Source organism: Ammodytes marinus (assembly GCF_949987685.1).
Source record: "Ammodytes marinus genome assembly, chromosome: 15".
In the NCBI taxonomy this organism is placed as follows: domain Eukaryota; kingdom Metazoa; phylum Chordata; class Actinopteri; order Uranoscopiformes; family Ammodytidae; genus Ammodytes; species Ammodytes marinus.
Window position 1 is genome coordinate 27,057,769 of NC_137219.1, and position 14,619 is coordinate 27,072,387.

General features: G+C 39.8%; 2 protein-coding genes across 2 annotated transcripts; one reads left to right on the forward strand and one right to left on the reverse strand.

The window, feature by feature from the left end:
* Positions 1-322: 322 nt before the first annotated feature.
* LOC307262020 (uncharacterized protein) lies at positions 323-10,640 on the forward strand (the record flags this gene model as incomplete). Its single annotated transcript, XM_080042750.1, has 5 exons — positions 323-425; positions 1,911-2,057; positions 3,168-3,407; positions 8,916-9,061; positions 10,617-10,640. The coding sequence occupies 5 exons, from the start codon at positions 323-325 to the stop codon at positions 10,638-10,640; spliced, it is 660 nt and encodes a 219-aa protein (XP_079898876.1).
* A 1,217-nt stretch (positions 10,641-11,857) lies between these two features.
* Positions 11,858-14,432, reverse strand: LOC307262021 (piggyBac transposable element-derived protein 4-like; the record flags this gene model as incomplete). The annotated part of the gene is made up of 2 exons (XM_080042751.1): positions 11,858-13,622; positions 14,284-14,432. The coding sequence occupies 2 exons, from the start codon at positions 14,430-14,432 to the stop codon at positions 11,858-11,860; spliced, it is 1,914 nt and encodes a 637-aa protein (XP_079898877.1).
* Between the last annotated feature and the right edge of the window lie 187 nt (positions 14,433-14,619).

Genomic DNA, 14,619 nt, shown 5'->3' on the forward strand with positions numbered 1-14,619 from the left:
TTTTTTCGGCCACACATACAACGTCTCAGCAGCAGCAGCTGTGCTACATAGTTTTCATAGATAATTCCGATTAATATGAAGTTTTGTCATGTCATTTTATGATGTATATGATTAATATTAAGTCTGGACAGTAATCCGTGTGCCTCATTGCCTTTTTCATTAGTTTTTTTTCTTTTTGCCACATTTTCGCTTGTGGGAAGTTTTATTTTGAAAGTGACACACCAGTAAATGGTGAAACTACAGTGAAAGCTGCCAGTATGAAGTCAATATGACTGTCAACAGAGTATTTCCCTATCAGTTAAAGCAGAGAGACCCGAGAGAGATGCGCGTCTCTGCGAAGAAAATAGACGAGCCTCCTGAGTTAAAGTGCAGCGTCGCTGCAGACTCCCCTCCGATGGCCGTCAGCAGCGCATCCGAGTTTGGATGTGTGGCCGCTGTAGTGTGATTACACGGTCGGTGAAAAAAAGTCAGACGCAGAAGTGCAGTAGAGGTGGGATGTGTGTTTCAGGGGTAAGGCTGCACCTAACGATAATTTTCTTCGATTAAGCTATTGATTTTTTTGGATTTATCGATTCATCTATGGATATTTTTTTTAACAATTTTTGAAATCTAACCACATTTTAAGTGAAATTTTGACATTAAGGAAATTCTTCACATCATTATCTGTTTTGTTATGGTTATAGCAAGACTAATAGTTATTGTGCTTGTTGTAGATGGCCCTTTTCAAGTGTGAATTTTGGGTACTTTAAGGCCAGGACACACCAGCCCGATAATCGCCGTCGTCAAAAAAAAAGACGAATCTGTTTGGTGTGTGCCGTGACGTCGGCCGACGTAGAGGTCGTCGGGCTTGTTTTGAGGCTGTCGGCCGCCGATTGAAGGCGGCCGACCGTCTTTCATTTGGAGCAATTTGATTGGTGGAGGGCTAGCGAATCAGTGAAGCCCGGAAGTGAGGCGGGTAGCACAAACAGCTAACAACAGCTAGCCATCGTTTTAATGTGTTTGTTCGTTTCGTTTTGAGAGTACTCACATGCATCAACCCTTGTTGACTGCTCGACACCATGCTCGACACTCTCTGCTAAAAATTGTGCTCTTATGGTCCATAAATATAAATACGTATTTCTATCTATGTTTATGCTCTAGAGAGATGTCGAATCATTTCCGGCTTTCGTATTTTTTCGGGCCACAATACAGATTAGCGCCGCCTGCTGTTGTGGAGACATTACGTCCCGCGAGTGTACGGAAAATAAGCAGTCGTCTCGGTGTGTTCTTCGGCCGCAACGGGAAGACTAGAGCTTCCTGAAACGGCCGACTCCATTTTTTGCGTAGTCGGAACATGTCGGACTGGTGTGTCCTGGCCTTTAAACAGCACAGAGTAAAAAACATGATTGGCAACAAAGGTGCGGTTACTCAATCATTACACTTTAACTCACATTTATTGAAGTGCTCTCACTAAATGACCCTTGAAGTCATGTTGCGGCGATGTGTATTTAGCATAATTTTTATGCATAATTATATGCATGAATTTATTTATTTATTTATTTTTCAAAAGCAAAGTTTTTTCTCTCTCTTACTTTCTCTCTCTCAATTCTTAAATAGGAATAGAGGCCTTTTTTGTTAGCATGAACTATTTTCTCAGAGACATTGCTAATATGGCTGCCAATTGTCAAGACTTGCCAATCACTATTGACATTGAAAGAACAGTAATACTCCGATGAGGATTTCAAATTTGTTGCGCTCTAACTCTGTTCAAAAATCAGTTTTTTGACATCTATCTTAGTTGTAATTGAAGTATTTTCTTGCATTTCTTAAAAAACAGTAAATAAAAGCATTGGACGACAGTCTGTTTAGACATTATATTTTACCAGCGAAACCAGAATGTTATAGTTTTTGCTCTTTTTTTTTAATTACAGGTTCTTCTGTAGCCCCGACAGCAGTGTCTTCGTTGAAGCGCAGCAAACAAGACTATCAACTGCTGAAAATAAAGTTGGAAGCTGCAAAAGAAAAAATAAAGTCATTGGAAGATCAAAATGACTTTTTAAGAAAAAGTCTCACAGAGGGTAAACAAATCAAAAATTAAGTTCTTAAAGCGATAGTATTAGTATTTATTGGCATCTGATGGTTTTTAACCCGCGTTTTCGCTGGATCACCTGGGTTGGTCACAATACACCTTTATCCTGCTGGGGTATTTTATCTTATACCCCTCTAAATTTTAACTTTCGACTAAGAGCACTCCTAATGCTGGGCTTACACTAGAGGACTTTTAAAATACTTTGAAAAGACTGAAGACTGAAACCCTCTTACATCTAAAGACAATCAACTCACACCTGAAGACAACTAGTCATTAGTTTTCAGTCACAGACTGAGATTTTGAAAAGACAGGGGGTCTCATATTGCAAGACTACAACTAGATTCCTTTTGAGATTAATATTTTTTCCGCAAACGCGATTGTGATTATTTAATTAAAAACAAGTTAATTCAATATTCCAAGCGGGGGACTTCCTTTAGTTATTTGACCAGCTTCATTTGCTGCTCTCATCCCCCAATAACTTTAACTCCTAACCCTGTATTTGACGGTAGAGTGTTCAGGTTGCGCGGCTGTCAGCCTGGTTCTCCACCGAGGCTTCTATGAAAAAGTATCCGAAATAAGTGCCTCACCAGGCGGACACAGGTCGCAACTAATGCCGCTCCTCCTGTGTCGTGCTTGGTGCATGCGAGAGTGTGACAGTGTTTACGTCATTTCGCTTGAGCCAACCCTTTAAGACTAACGATAATAACAAACCCGTTTGATAATGTCGGAACGTCAAGACGGGAAGAAGGCTGGCTGAAATTGGGTCAGAAGACCACCATACACCAAACGACTGAGATTACGTGCGCGTGCCACAACTCCAGCACGACTCCCGTGATTTCAGTCCGACATTGGAAGATTGTCTGCGACTGTAAAATCGCGTGAAAAGTTGTGTAGTGTAAGACCAGCATTAGTTGCACTAAAAGCGTCTCAGAGCAAGGTTCACTAAAAACTCCTAAGCTAAGAGTAGAGGGCAAGGTTGACCCTGTTGTTATTGTCGGATGACTTTGTGTAAAAGTGCAGTCATTTAAAGGCTTTTTGCAAATGTTCACACCCGTAGTGTTAACCCTTAATAACATGATAATCCTTTTGGTTGTTTCAGCTTTGGCCCTTGCAAAACCTGGAGAGGCCTCAAAAAAAAGTGTCCCCCCCCCGGTTAAAGGAGCTGACAAGGATTCGGATGACTCCTCTTCCTCCTTTTCCTCTTCTTCCTCCTCCTCCTCCTCCTCCTCTTCCTCGTCCTCCTCCACCACCTCCGGTTCAACAACATCAGAGAGAGGGAAGAAAAAGAAAAAGAAGAAGACGAAGACGAAGAACAAAAAGAACCCCAAAAAAAAATCCAGCAAGAGAAAAAATTTGAAAAAACGGAAGAAGACAAACAAAAAGTGCAGCAAGGTAAAAAAGAGAGGTATGTTGGCACGGCTCCACTTCTGTTTACCACAGGTATTGTCACCTCTGAAAAGCCTCAGCAGTCTTTGTTTTTGTGAGTACAAACCCATCTGAGCATTGCTTAACAAATACATAACCCCTCCATCATCAAATTACTTTCTATCCAAACAAACATGAACCCTAATGTAAACATTCATAGTAACACAACATATGATTCTGACATTATGCTAGAGTGAATAAAAAGAAATGTGTTCGGCACAATTACGACAATTCAAACCCAACAAGAGAGGCTATGTTGACTTAAAGCAGCTCCGAGTAACATTTAAATATCTTTTAAACAGCCTCATGTTTCCTCTGATAATCATAAATTACCTTTAACAGTGTAGTGTTTTACCTCGTATTATCACTACAGACATTACAACACCGGGACCGTTTAACATGCTGCTTTATTCACATACTTCCGGTAATACCCAACCCACGCGAGACCTGACGTCATCACGTATTAACGTGGGATGCCATACACTACAAACAGCAAACGAGACCATCAGTGCAAAGAAAGACGTTTTTATATAGTTTTTATTACTGCGTTTGGTCTGGTCGCACACCCAGTCCGATTTTCGGTTCATGCGTGCATGCTCTATGGTCACATATCCGTATTGGTTGCAGATTTCAGTGTGGCGCAGCAAAGCGATTTGAGAAGCCTATCCCTCCAGGTGAGGGAAGGGGAGCGGGAGCCTTGTTTGAGACAGTTATTTCTCGTCATAATGACTGATAACGGGGCTGAACCATCAAAGAAAAAAAAGAGAATTCAATGAAGAAAAGCTAAAAGGGAGAGTGATAGACGGGCGGAAGGGCGTTGCCAAGCAACGTAAACACAATTTCACGGGAGCGAACCAGACTGCAGTTTTTACTCCTAAATGAATGAGCGAGACATTCCTAGCTGTAAGCCACGTAAGTTTCCTAACAGTTGGGAGCGTACGCGATGTGCGGATATGGCACATGCTCCATGAAGAATGAAAAAAAATATATGATTTATTATTATTATTTTTTTTTTCAGAATTGATTCAGATCGGCCGAATTGATTCGTGGGCTACATCAAAACGTGTGGCCCGCGGGCCTTGAGTTTGACACGTGCTCTAAACACAAGACTCTCTTGACTATTGCCAAGTTGACTACACATGGCGATTTAACACGGAAATGATTATTTCGACCAATCAACGGACGGCGGTGTATAGCTACTCATTTTCGGTACCTTTTCAGGCGCCTTGGTACCGCAACGGAGGAGTACTGAAACGGAAACGCCTATATAAGCGGACTGAGCTGAAACAAGCAGCTCGGTGTAAATGAGGAATTATACAGGTTGTAAAGGGATGACTGCCACCCTGAGGCTAAAACCGGTTACTACATGGAATAGCGCTGTCATCAAAAATAAAACACAAAATAACAATCGCTTTAATTTTGATATGCAAATAACCATTTTACCTAAATAGAAAAAATATTTATGTATGGAACTTTGTCATGAAAAGTTGTCAATTACAGTCTATGTTAATATTCTAAACTGTTCGACAAAAGTGATATGCACATGCACTTATTTATTGCCCCATGGGAAAGATTTTTTTTGACAACTATGTTGAAGCCAAGGTAGCAACTCCAGCTTGGTCAATATTATGCACATTTTGTGGTGGACTATCACTACATGACTTAGCTTTGTTTGACTAAAATAAATGCTTTCTAGCAGCAATGTACAGTCATCCAATTTATTTTATATTTCAATACATACATTTCGGTAAGTATTAACTCTTTAATTTCAACAGATACTGTAGTTTAGTTTTTAGACAGCCCAGCATCACCTTGTTGTTGTTTCTGTTTTTTGAAGTACTTGGATTCAATAAAGCTGCTAAGCCAAGCCAAGTTTGCTGGATTCTGAAGGTAGCCATTTATCTTAGTTATGATGATGGAAAGTATCAATATACTGTATAATCATATACAAATATTTTTTATGAAAATCAGTAAAACAAATTAACCTTGTTGTAAAATATGTCCACAGCTACCGCAGGAGATGATAACAAAAGTGCTTTTGGAGGTCATTCTTGGTACAGGAGATATAGCGTATTTGACCCTTTCTTTGGTTTGCCGGACATTTAAAAAGACAGTGTGCCAAAACAGTTTCCGGGAAAAGGCACATTTCTTATGGATATTGAGTAAGAAATACAATTTTAAATATTTTTAAGGTCAAAACGTATTAAGCATACTTATTTTTGGCCAAATGTTACTTTTGCCTTATTAGGTATTTTATTTTTTTAATGCAGGTGTGGCCCCTAAGTGGTATGACCGCTCGGAGTCTTACCGCCGGGACATGTCCATTATGTTTTCGATTTCTACATGCCAGTCTTGCCAAATCCAGTTCAAAGAGTGTTCAGGTTGGCGTTTATTTTAATTTTATTTTTAATTTAAGTCAAACTTAATATGGAAGATTACAAACTAACAGCTAATGCATAATATAATACATTTAAATGATATAAAGTATTAATATTACTTTACAGGCTTTTTTAGATGCGATTTGTCTCTTCTGTTATTTTATGCAGGTTACGTTGGAGAGGGAAAAAGAGGTGTTATTACGGGAATCTACTCAGAGCCACGTTACCCTGGGTTCTGCAGCCATATTTGTGCAAATGATTTTTAAATGAGGTACTTTGTGCAAAGTCCCCTCGATACATTTTTTCTAATGAGCTATTAGTTTCAAAGGATAAACAATACAATTCAAATGACAGTAAAAAAGTGCAATAGGCTTTACTTTTTAGAGATTTATCATCTGCATTGCAAAGAGTAGGCCTATATGGTTTGAACTTCCTACCAACTCACTGCAATAAGATTGGCAATTAGTTCAAATTTGAAACTACAGCATAAAATTGGTGTATTTCACTTTGTGTCATTTATTATACTCTCAATTCATTTTTTGACAGATATTGTAACGGGTCTGTGTATATTTTGGTAATTCGATTTTCATTTCAGAAAACGTAATACTCCTTATCTCAACAAAACTGAAACTTAAAACGGCTTTTATTCATGTTCTGCGACAGGAAGTTGCCATTTAGCCTACAAAGTAAGAGTGCTTTCGAGGACTGTGTGTAGGAGAGTGGTAAAAAGTGTAATCCTAGTGTGTGTGAGCGTGTCCTTGGTCGCGTGCGTCTCTGTGTGCTATGAGATGGCAGGTAGGCATAAAATTATTTAATTCAAGAGGCTTCATTTTTTTCTTCATAAATTGTGCATGAGTGCACTGAATCTTAAATACGGGACGGGACTGTGTAGGAGAGAGGAAAAGGTCAGTTCTAGTTGTTACCACTGTGTCTCTCTAAAAGAGAAGACAGTGCCAATCTTAGGGTGTATTCACACTGGGAAAGTCCGCTAGTTCACTTGCTTTGGTCCAGACCAAATAGAGTTTAGATTTTTTTTGTTTGGTGTGGTCCACTTTCATATTGCCCCTTTTGCAAGTGAACCAGCATTACGAAGCAAAACCACACGTGATCTGAGGCCATTCATTCATTGGACAGACATTCTGAGGTGGAGAGAAGCAAGCACGAAGTGAAAACTGCGAAATATATAACTGATACGATATGGGGTTAAAAATAATAAATAAATAAATAGGCCTATAAATAAATAAAAAAACATAAAATTATTGTTGTTTCATATGGTTATAATATGTAGGCCTGTGTCAATGTGTGGCTTGTAGCCTATACGATGTGAAACATAATATTTACTGTATTTTTGCTGCTGGACGGGCGGCTCGCAAGGAATAGGCTCAAGCTGACACACAGCTGATTTAGCCGTGTGTCAGCTGGGTGTGAGTTCGGCGCAGCTCAGCTCCAAACTGACACAGGGATAGTATTGACGGTCCCGTAACATGGGAAGCAAAATAAAAACACGCACTTCATACAAAGCTCAGCGTGAACCTGTTGTCACTGTGTGGGAGACGCTCCCCTCTCCTTCATCTGATCGCTGAACACATCAGCATGTTTACACGTCCTGTCTATCAAATGTAATATATTCGCTCGTTGCTCCCGGTCAAACCACAACTAACCTTCCCAACAACGGCGACAACAACACTTTCCCATAATGTGAAGCTGACGGCGATTTATTAAAAAAGAAAAGGCACAGTGCTTCCTGCAATTGGGTCGGATCGAGTTCGGCCAAATTCACACCACAAACGAACTGCAGCAGAGTGCGTATGGAAGCGCATCGAGACCACCTCTTCAGCTGGGTCTCGGAGCGTTTGTTTGGTCCGCCCCGAGTGCGATTGCTGTATTCACACATGTCTGAAAGATGCGCACCGAAGGCAGAAGTGCACCTGAGTTCGTTTCAACCGAACTAAACACGGCATGTGTGAATACACCCTTAGACAGGAAATGCACGCCAAAAATACAACATAAAATCGTAATGAAACTTTAGGTGAATTTATCTATTTCAAGTTAAGATTAAAACGCAAACTTTATTTCCTTAAACATGCTACATGAAATAAATAACTTTACCTGAAGGCTCCCTGCCATCTCATAAATAACACTAACACACACACAAACTGGGTGAAATACCTTTTTAGAAGATGTATAGCCTACTACAGCATCATCACGCACATAGTATTAGCTATGACTTTGATATTATATTCTTCCAAAGGAAAATTAATCAACTGTAATATTATTGGCTTTACATCATCAAATTAGCGCAGCTGTGAGTGAGTGACTGTGACTGCCTCCTTGTCTCTCTCACTCTTTCTCTCTGTCTCACAGACAGATATGAAGAGAGAGTGCGCTTTAGTTGATAGTTTTGCGATTGTGATCGTCACTGACTTTATAAGCCTGACAATCTTTGACTTTCTGTCTCGAACATGAGCATCTCAAACGTTTTTTACTCGTACATTTCTCTGGCAGAAACGCTTTAATTTGAATCTCTGCAGCTTTCCTGGGCTCACGCCTCAGCTGTGTCTTGTGTTGATGCGACATGAATTGCGTTATGCGCACCATCAGTCGTCAGTAGTTCAGAAGCCTCATCATCAGTGGGCGAGTTTTGGGTCAGAACCATGAGGTAGCGGGTGGGTTGTGCCGAGAAACTTTGCAGGAGCGGGCGGTTGTGGACACACGTAGCCGGTGGGTGCAGGTTCAATAAATTAGGCCAGGGCAGACAACTAACACAGTACAATCCCACTACTCCAATGCTACTCGCATAATATTAGACCTCGGTAAATAAAGGTTTCTCCCAATAACTTCCATTCAGTTCCAGTTATACAACTAGTACAACATTTACCCCACAGTAGTTCATTACACTAGAATTGTCTGTGAGGACTCAACTACCACTATGTAATCATAATACAAGGATAACTGCACTCACCATCATTACAACAAAGTACTGCACTTTTAATTTAAGTTTATATATATGTTAATATATATATTTGTCATTTTTGTTATTTCAGTCGTCACCCCAGAAGACGCAATGAAGCGCTACCGCCGGGTGTTGTCCCATGTAAAAAAAGGCTGCACAAAGACAGCAGCCTACCTCAAAGTGGACGTGTCACGCAAGGCTGTTGTTGACTGCGCAGCTTTGTCTGAATTGTTCGAGGTGGACCCCCATTTGTTTGAAGAGACCAGGGCGACATGGCATAAGGGCCAAAAATTGATGGACCTAGTAAAAAGATGTATAGATATAATGAAAGAAAAAAAATTAGAACAGGAGGTTGACAATCTAAAAAAAAATGGGAAGCTTTTAAAAATAAATCGCAGGTAAATGGTTTGAGTTTTTTTTACTGACCTTTTTGTTTTTTGTTTCTACGGCGTGTTTTTTTGTTTTAATTTTGCATTTTTTTTTTTTAGATGTACATTAATTGTATTTAAACCTGCAGTGTGTAGAATTTTGGGTTTTATTTCATAGCAGATTTTGTAGAAAGTAATTATAATATCCATAAGTACATTTAATTTAGTGCATAATAGCTGAATTTTTTTTTTTAATTGTTATTTTTTCCCTTAGAAAGGGTCTCGTATATGTCCATATTTCTGCATATTTTGGACCAAGGCCTACTGCCGCCATCTTGAAAGTGTCATAGTTGGAATGTCATCAGGTGCATTGTTTAAAATTAAGAATTGTTCTTGTCCTTGAAGGCCACTGTAGCTCCAGGGAGTCTTGCATTCTAGAACTTTGTAGAACTTTCTTGATGATGTCATATTACACACTGCACCTTTAAATAAAAAATAATTCCTTTGTGTGTTAGATTGCAGCTCATTTGATTCATTATTTTACTTGAAGGTACATAAACTGCTTCACTAATGGTATGTTAATGTTCAATTATGCATTTGTTAATCAGATTGACGCATTACTTTACTTGAAGGTATACACATTGCTTTACTAACGATACATTAATGTTCAAGTAAGCATTCGTTAATGAGTATGATGCTTTACAAATCAAATCAAATCAGTTTTATTTGCATAGCCCAAAATCACAAACACATTTGTCTCAGTGGGCTTTACATTTCATACAATATGATATATGATACAATATGACACCCTGCCCTTACACCCTTAGCTCGGCTGAGAAAAAACTCCCAGTAAAAACCCTACTACTACCCTACTTACATTACTCGAAGGTACACAAATTGCTACAGTAATGGTATATCAATGGTCTAGTAAGCATTCATTATTGACTCACTAACGGTATATTATTAGTCAAGACAGCAACAACACAAGCAAGCATTTGTTAAAGACCACCTATTATGCTTTTTCATCTTGTCTGGCCTATAAATGCTGTTATAATGTTATAGAGTCATGCTAAATGATACAAAAGTGTAATGGAATGATATAGGCCTACATGCATTTTAGACAAATTTCATGCTTACTGTCTGGGGTGGCTGCAGTTGGCCGTGCACAGTCTCAACACTCGGATGCCAATCGCGGCACTTATAGTCTACCCAGGTCGAAAAGAAGTATACTTAATTGCATAAAAAATTTACTGGAAGTTCAAATCGTATGTTTGAAGTACATTGGTATTTCTAAAGTACTTGAAGTGCATTAACCCTCAGAGGACTGGGGCTATTTTAGCCGTTTTTGCATACTTTTGAATTATCCTTACTAGACTACATTAAGAAATGTTTATTATGCCAATGTTTGGTATCTTTCTGTTCAGCACACCCTCACCTATATGATCTGATAGTTATTTTATTTTTTTTAAATATTAAATGATCATATTGGACCCAAAACCACATAATAAACGTAAAACGGATTTCCAAAAAATACAATTTTAACCATGTGTAACACAAACATTCATAAAGAAGGTTTTTGAAAGCTGAAAATAAATACATGGGATGTCAGTGTGCTAATGTATAAGTTTGATTGAGGTGGCATCAACCTAAATACAAATTTTATTACCAAATAGCAGGTGCATACATAGGCGTTTTTTCCCCCAAATCCTCAAAGTTCTGTCAACCATGACACAGAGGGCACATAAAAAAAGTTTAAGCTTGCTGTGTTTGGAGTCTTTTGTTTCAACAAAGTTTCACCTGCATTTCCTGACAGTTTTTATTTCACTTTGACATAATATGTGGACATTATGTACCCAAAACCAAAATAAATAAAAAATTTAATTTTCAAATGACCTGCAGCCATTCCAGCCACTTCTGGTCTGTCTGGATATATCATCTAAAAAACCCTGTAAAACATGTTCCCTGTGATGTTAAATCAAGCTATGAACGTTTTTCAGGACAACCTATATGAATATACGTGCTGCAGTGATGTCAGTTGGATGTCAAAATAGTAATGGGACCATAAAGACAAATAAAAAGAGAAAGCGGAAATTGAATTTCACAATTTTTTATTTAGAAAACACACACTGCACACTGCTTGTAATGTTTTTGTGTGTTGGTTATAGCACATCTCCTATGTCTTGGGAGTCTGGCAATGAACATTGAAATTAAATTAACCGTATAACTTATTTGGAAAACATAACTACTATACAACTATATAATTTTTTTTTAACTTTTTTTTTGTTCATACAATTGCTACATTATATGTGAACAGGTGACTTTGTCTTAGTCATAGAACCATGAAAATAAAATAATAACAGTAATAATAATAGTGGCAAATAAAATTGCTTGAAATAGATAAAATAAATAAATAAATCTAAATAAATGCATTAAAAATTAAATATAAATAATAGTATTACAGTAAACATAAATTACAGATAAAACAAAAATTGGCTGTCAAATGTACAGGTGTCTAGTCATCAAAAAGTTATATATATATATACACTTACATATACACATCAGTTGTTGCATGTGCATTTTTTCACTGTCATAGATCATCAATTTCTTCCATTAATTTGAACTATATACATTTTTACAAGAGGAGTCCAAAAGCTTTTGTCCTCGTTTACATGTGCCACTCCTCAAAACAGTTTCTGTCGGCAATCATACAGAGGGCCACATTACAGGCTTTGCATTTCCAGGGAGTTGCCTGACGGGTCTGCCTTGTCTGCCTGCAGTGTACACAGGTCAGCCTTCCATATGACGCCCTCTTGGTCTTATCTTCTTGCTCCCGTGTTGGGACAGGGACATGGTCACTCTGTTTCCGAGCAGGAGGGATCTTTACAGTTACCCCACAGAGCTGGGCTGTCAGCTCCTCCAGAAAGGCCCTGTGTGTCATTGGCTGTTCCTGCTTCTCTGCACAAAAACACCTGTGAATGAGGTAGCTGTTGGTGGCGGCGATATCCAAAAAATGGAGGAACAATGTCCTGTACCATCTCATGGTTTTGTGGTGCACAGAGTAGTATTGGATGAGTTGATCCGATAAATCAACCCCTCCCATGTGCTTATTGTACTCTGTGACCGGGGTTGGGCATGGGATAGATTTGGTGGCCCAGGTGCCATTCGGACCTTTGAACCTCCTCTTCACTGTGTCGCCTGAGAACGCCTGGTGTATTGTGGAGCAGGCTGAGACCTCACGGGTGTCCATCCACTTCGTATACACTACAGGGTCTTCACGGATCCACCTGATTGTGCCCCTGGGATCCTTCTTCTTCAGAGCATTTTTGGCTGGGTGGGGGCATCCTTTCCTATTGTCCCTGTATGTGCCGCATGCTCCAAAGCCAAGGCTGTACAGATCCTTGAACAGCTTTGGGCTAGTATAGAAATTGTCCACGTACAGGTGGTAGCCGCTGCCAAGGTATGCTTTATCCATCAGGGACATAACAGAGTCATAGGCAAGTCCTACACCTGAAGCAAACAGTGACTTGCCCGTGTACACATTAAAGTCTATGGTGTAGCCATTGCTGCTGTCAGCCAAGACAAACAGTTTGAAGCCCCACTTGGTCGGCTTTGCCTTCATATATTGTGTCATGCCGGTGTGGGCCTTTGTTGCAACCATTCTCTCATCAACTGCAAGATTCTGCTTGGGATGATAGAAGGCCTTGCAAGAATCTTTCAGGCTGTCCATGAAGGGCTTCAGCCTGAACAGCCGGTCATGTGCAGGTGTCCCCCTCTTCCGGTCATTTTCGATATCTTCATCTGGGTCGCTCATGTGCACGTTATAGTTGATTATCAGGAATCGGTCACGGGAAAAGACACTTGGGGGAAAAGACTGACTGAATATGCTGTCTTTCCTCCAGTAATCCTTTACACTGGGCAGTTTGAACAGGGCAAAAAAAAAAGTCAGACCCAGGTACCGCAAAAACTCCTGAACAGTCAGGGGTACCCAGGAGAACTTCCTCCCTGCGGCGATGTTTTTTGCTGCCTGTTTGTTACTGTTCTGGCATATTTTAGTTGCAACCCGGTCGTCTATGAATAATCTGAAAATGTCCAGTGGTGAGTATGACGACGACTGGTTTAGCTGATGTCCTGGGGGCCTTGCAGGGACAAACCTCTTGTGTACAGGAGGGATGTCCGGCTGACCTTCACTGCTCCACGAGCTGGAGACTGAGGCTGAGGCTGCTGGCTGTGGCGACCTTGACCTCGGGCTGGAAGGCTGGCGTGCAACACGAGCAGGGCCAGACCTTGAGCTGGATGGTGTCTGTGCCCTTCTATGTGACACTCGTCCCCTTGTAGCTGTACAAGCAGGAGCACAAGGCAGCTCCTCTTCTGATGAAGGGGGCCCTTCATCTGCTTGGCTGGAAGGGGCATTTTCTTGTTCACTGTCACCACTGTAAAACAAATACATGAATGAACTTATTATTAGATCTACTTATATGGACGTTTCAGACCACAAGTGTTTTGTGTCTGTCAATCATTACTCACACATAAACTATATATTGCCAGAGGTATTGGCGCAATTATTTGGATGAGTGAGTGAAAACTTTTTATTTTATCTTACTGGTATACAAAAGTATTCACTCCCCCATCCAAATAATTGGGCCACTACTTTTGCCAATGTAGTGTATCAGTTCTCACAAGGTGTAATCTGCTTTTATCTTTTATCATTGACTGAGACTGCCAGAAGATGAAAGCCCCCACCAGCCTCTCACATCACTCCCAAAACCGTTTTTTTTTCAGCTAGTCTCCAGGTAGGCTATAACCCCCCCTCCGACAGAACGTGAGAACAATGACCGTCTCTGCCGGTTTCCCGCCAACCGCTCAAAAGGTAAACCCAGGTCCATGGGTAAAACACATAGAACCAAAGAAGAATAGACCAAATGTAATCAAACAAAACAAAATACTACAAATTCTAAATAAAAGTAACAATATATAACTACTAACGTTACCCATATTAATTTTTCATTGTGTTATTTTATGTTTATTTCATTTAGCCTATATTTTTTTCTATTCCATTATTTTTTATTCTGTGAATAAATAAATGTTACTTACTCTTCAGCTGGGTCTAGACCGTCTTGGTAGGCCAATTCCTCATCGGTGAGAAAGCTCTCTTCCCCTGAATCATTGTTGTCATTGTTGTCTTGAACGTAAAATAAATCCATCGCTTGATCAACGGTCATATTTCTTATAGTGAACGCCATTCTCTCGTCAAAAGCATTGAAAACCAGCGAACTAATTTCTCCCGCTCTTCACGCAGGTCATTCCCCCCACTATATCCGATCTATGTTGCGGATCAGCCTCACATTGGAGGATAAAACATAAACAAACTTCTGATTGGTCAGGATGTTCTCATTCTGCTAGACGACATGTAATACCTCTCAATATACG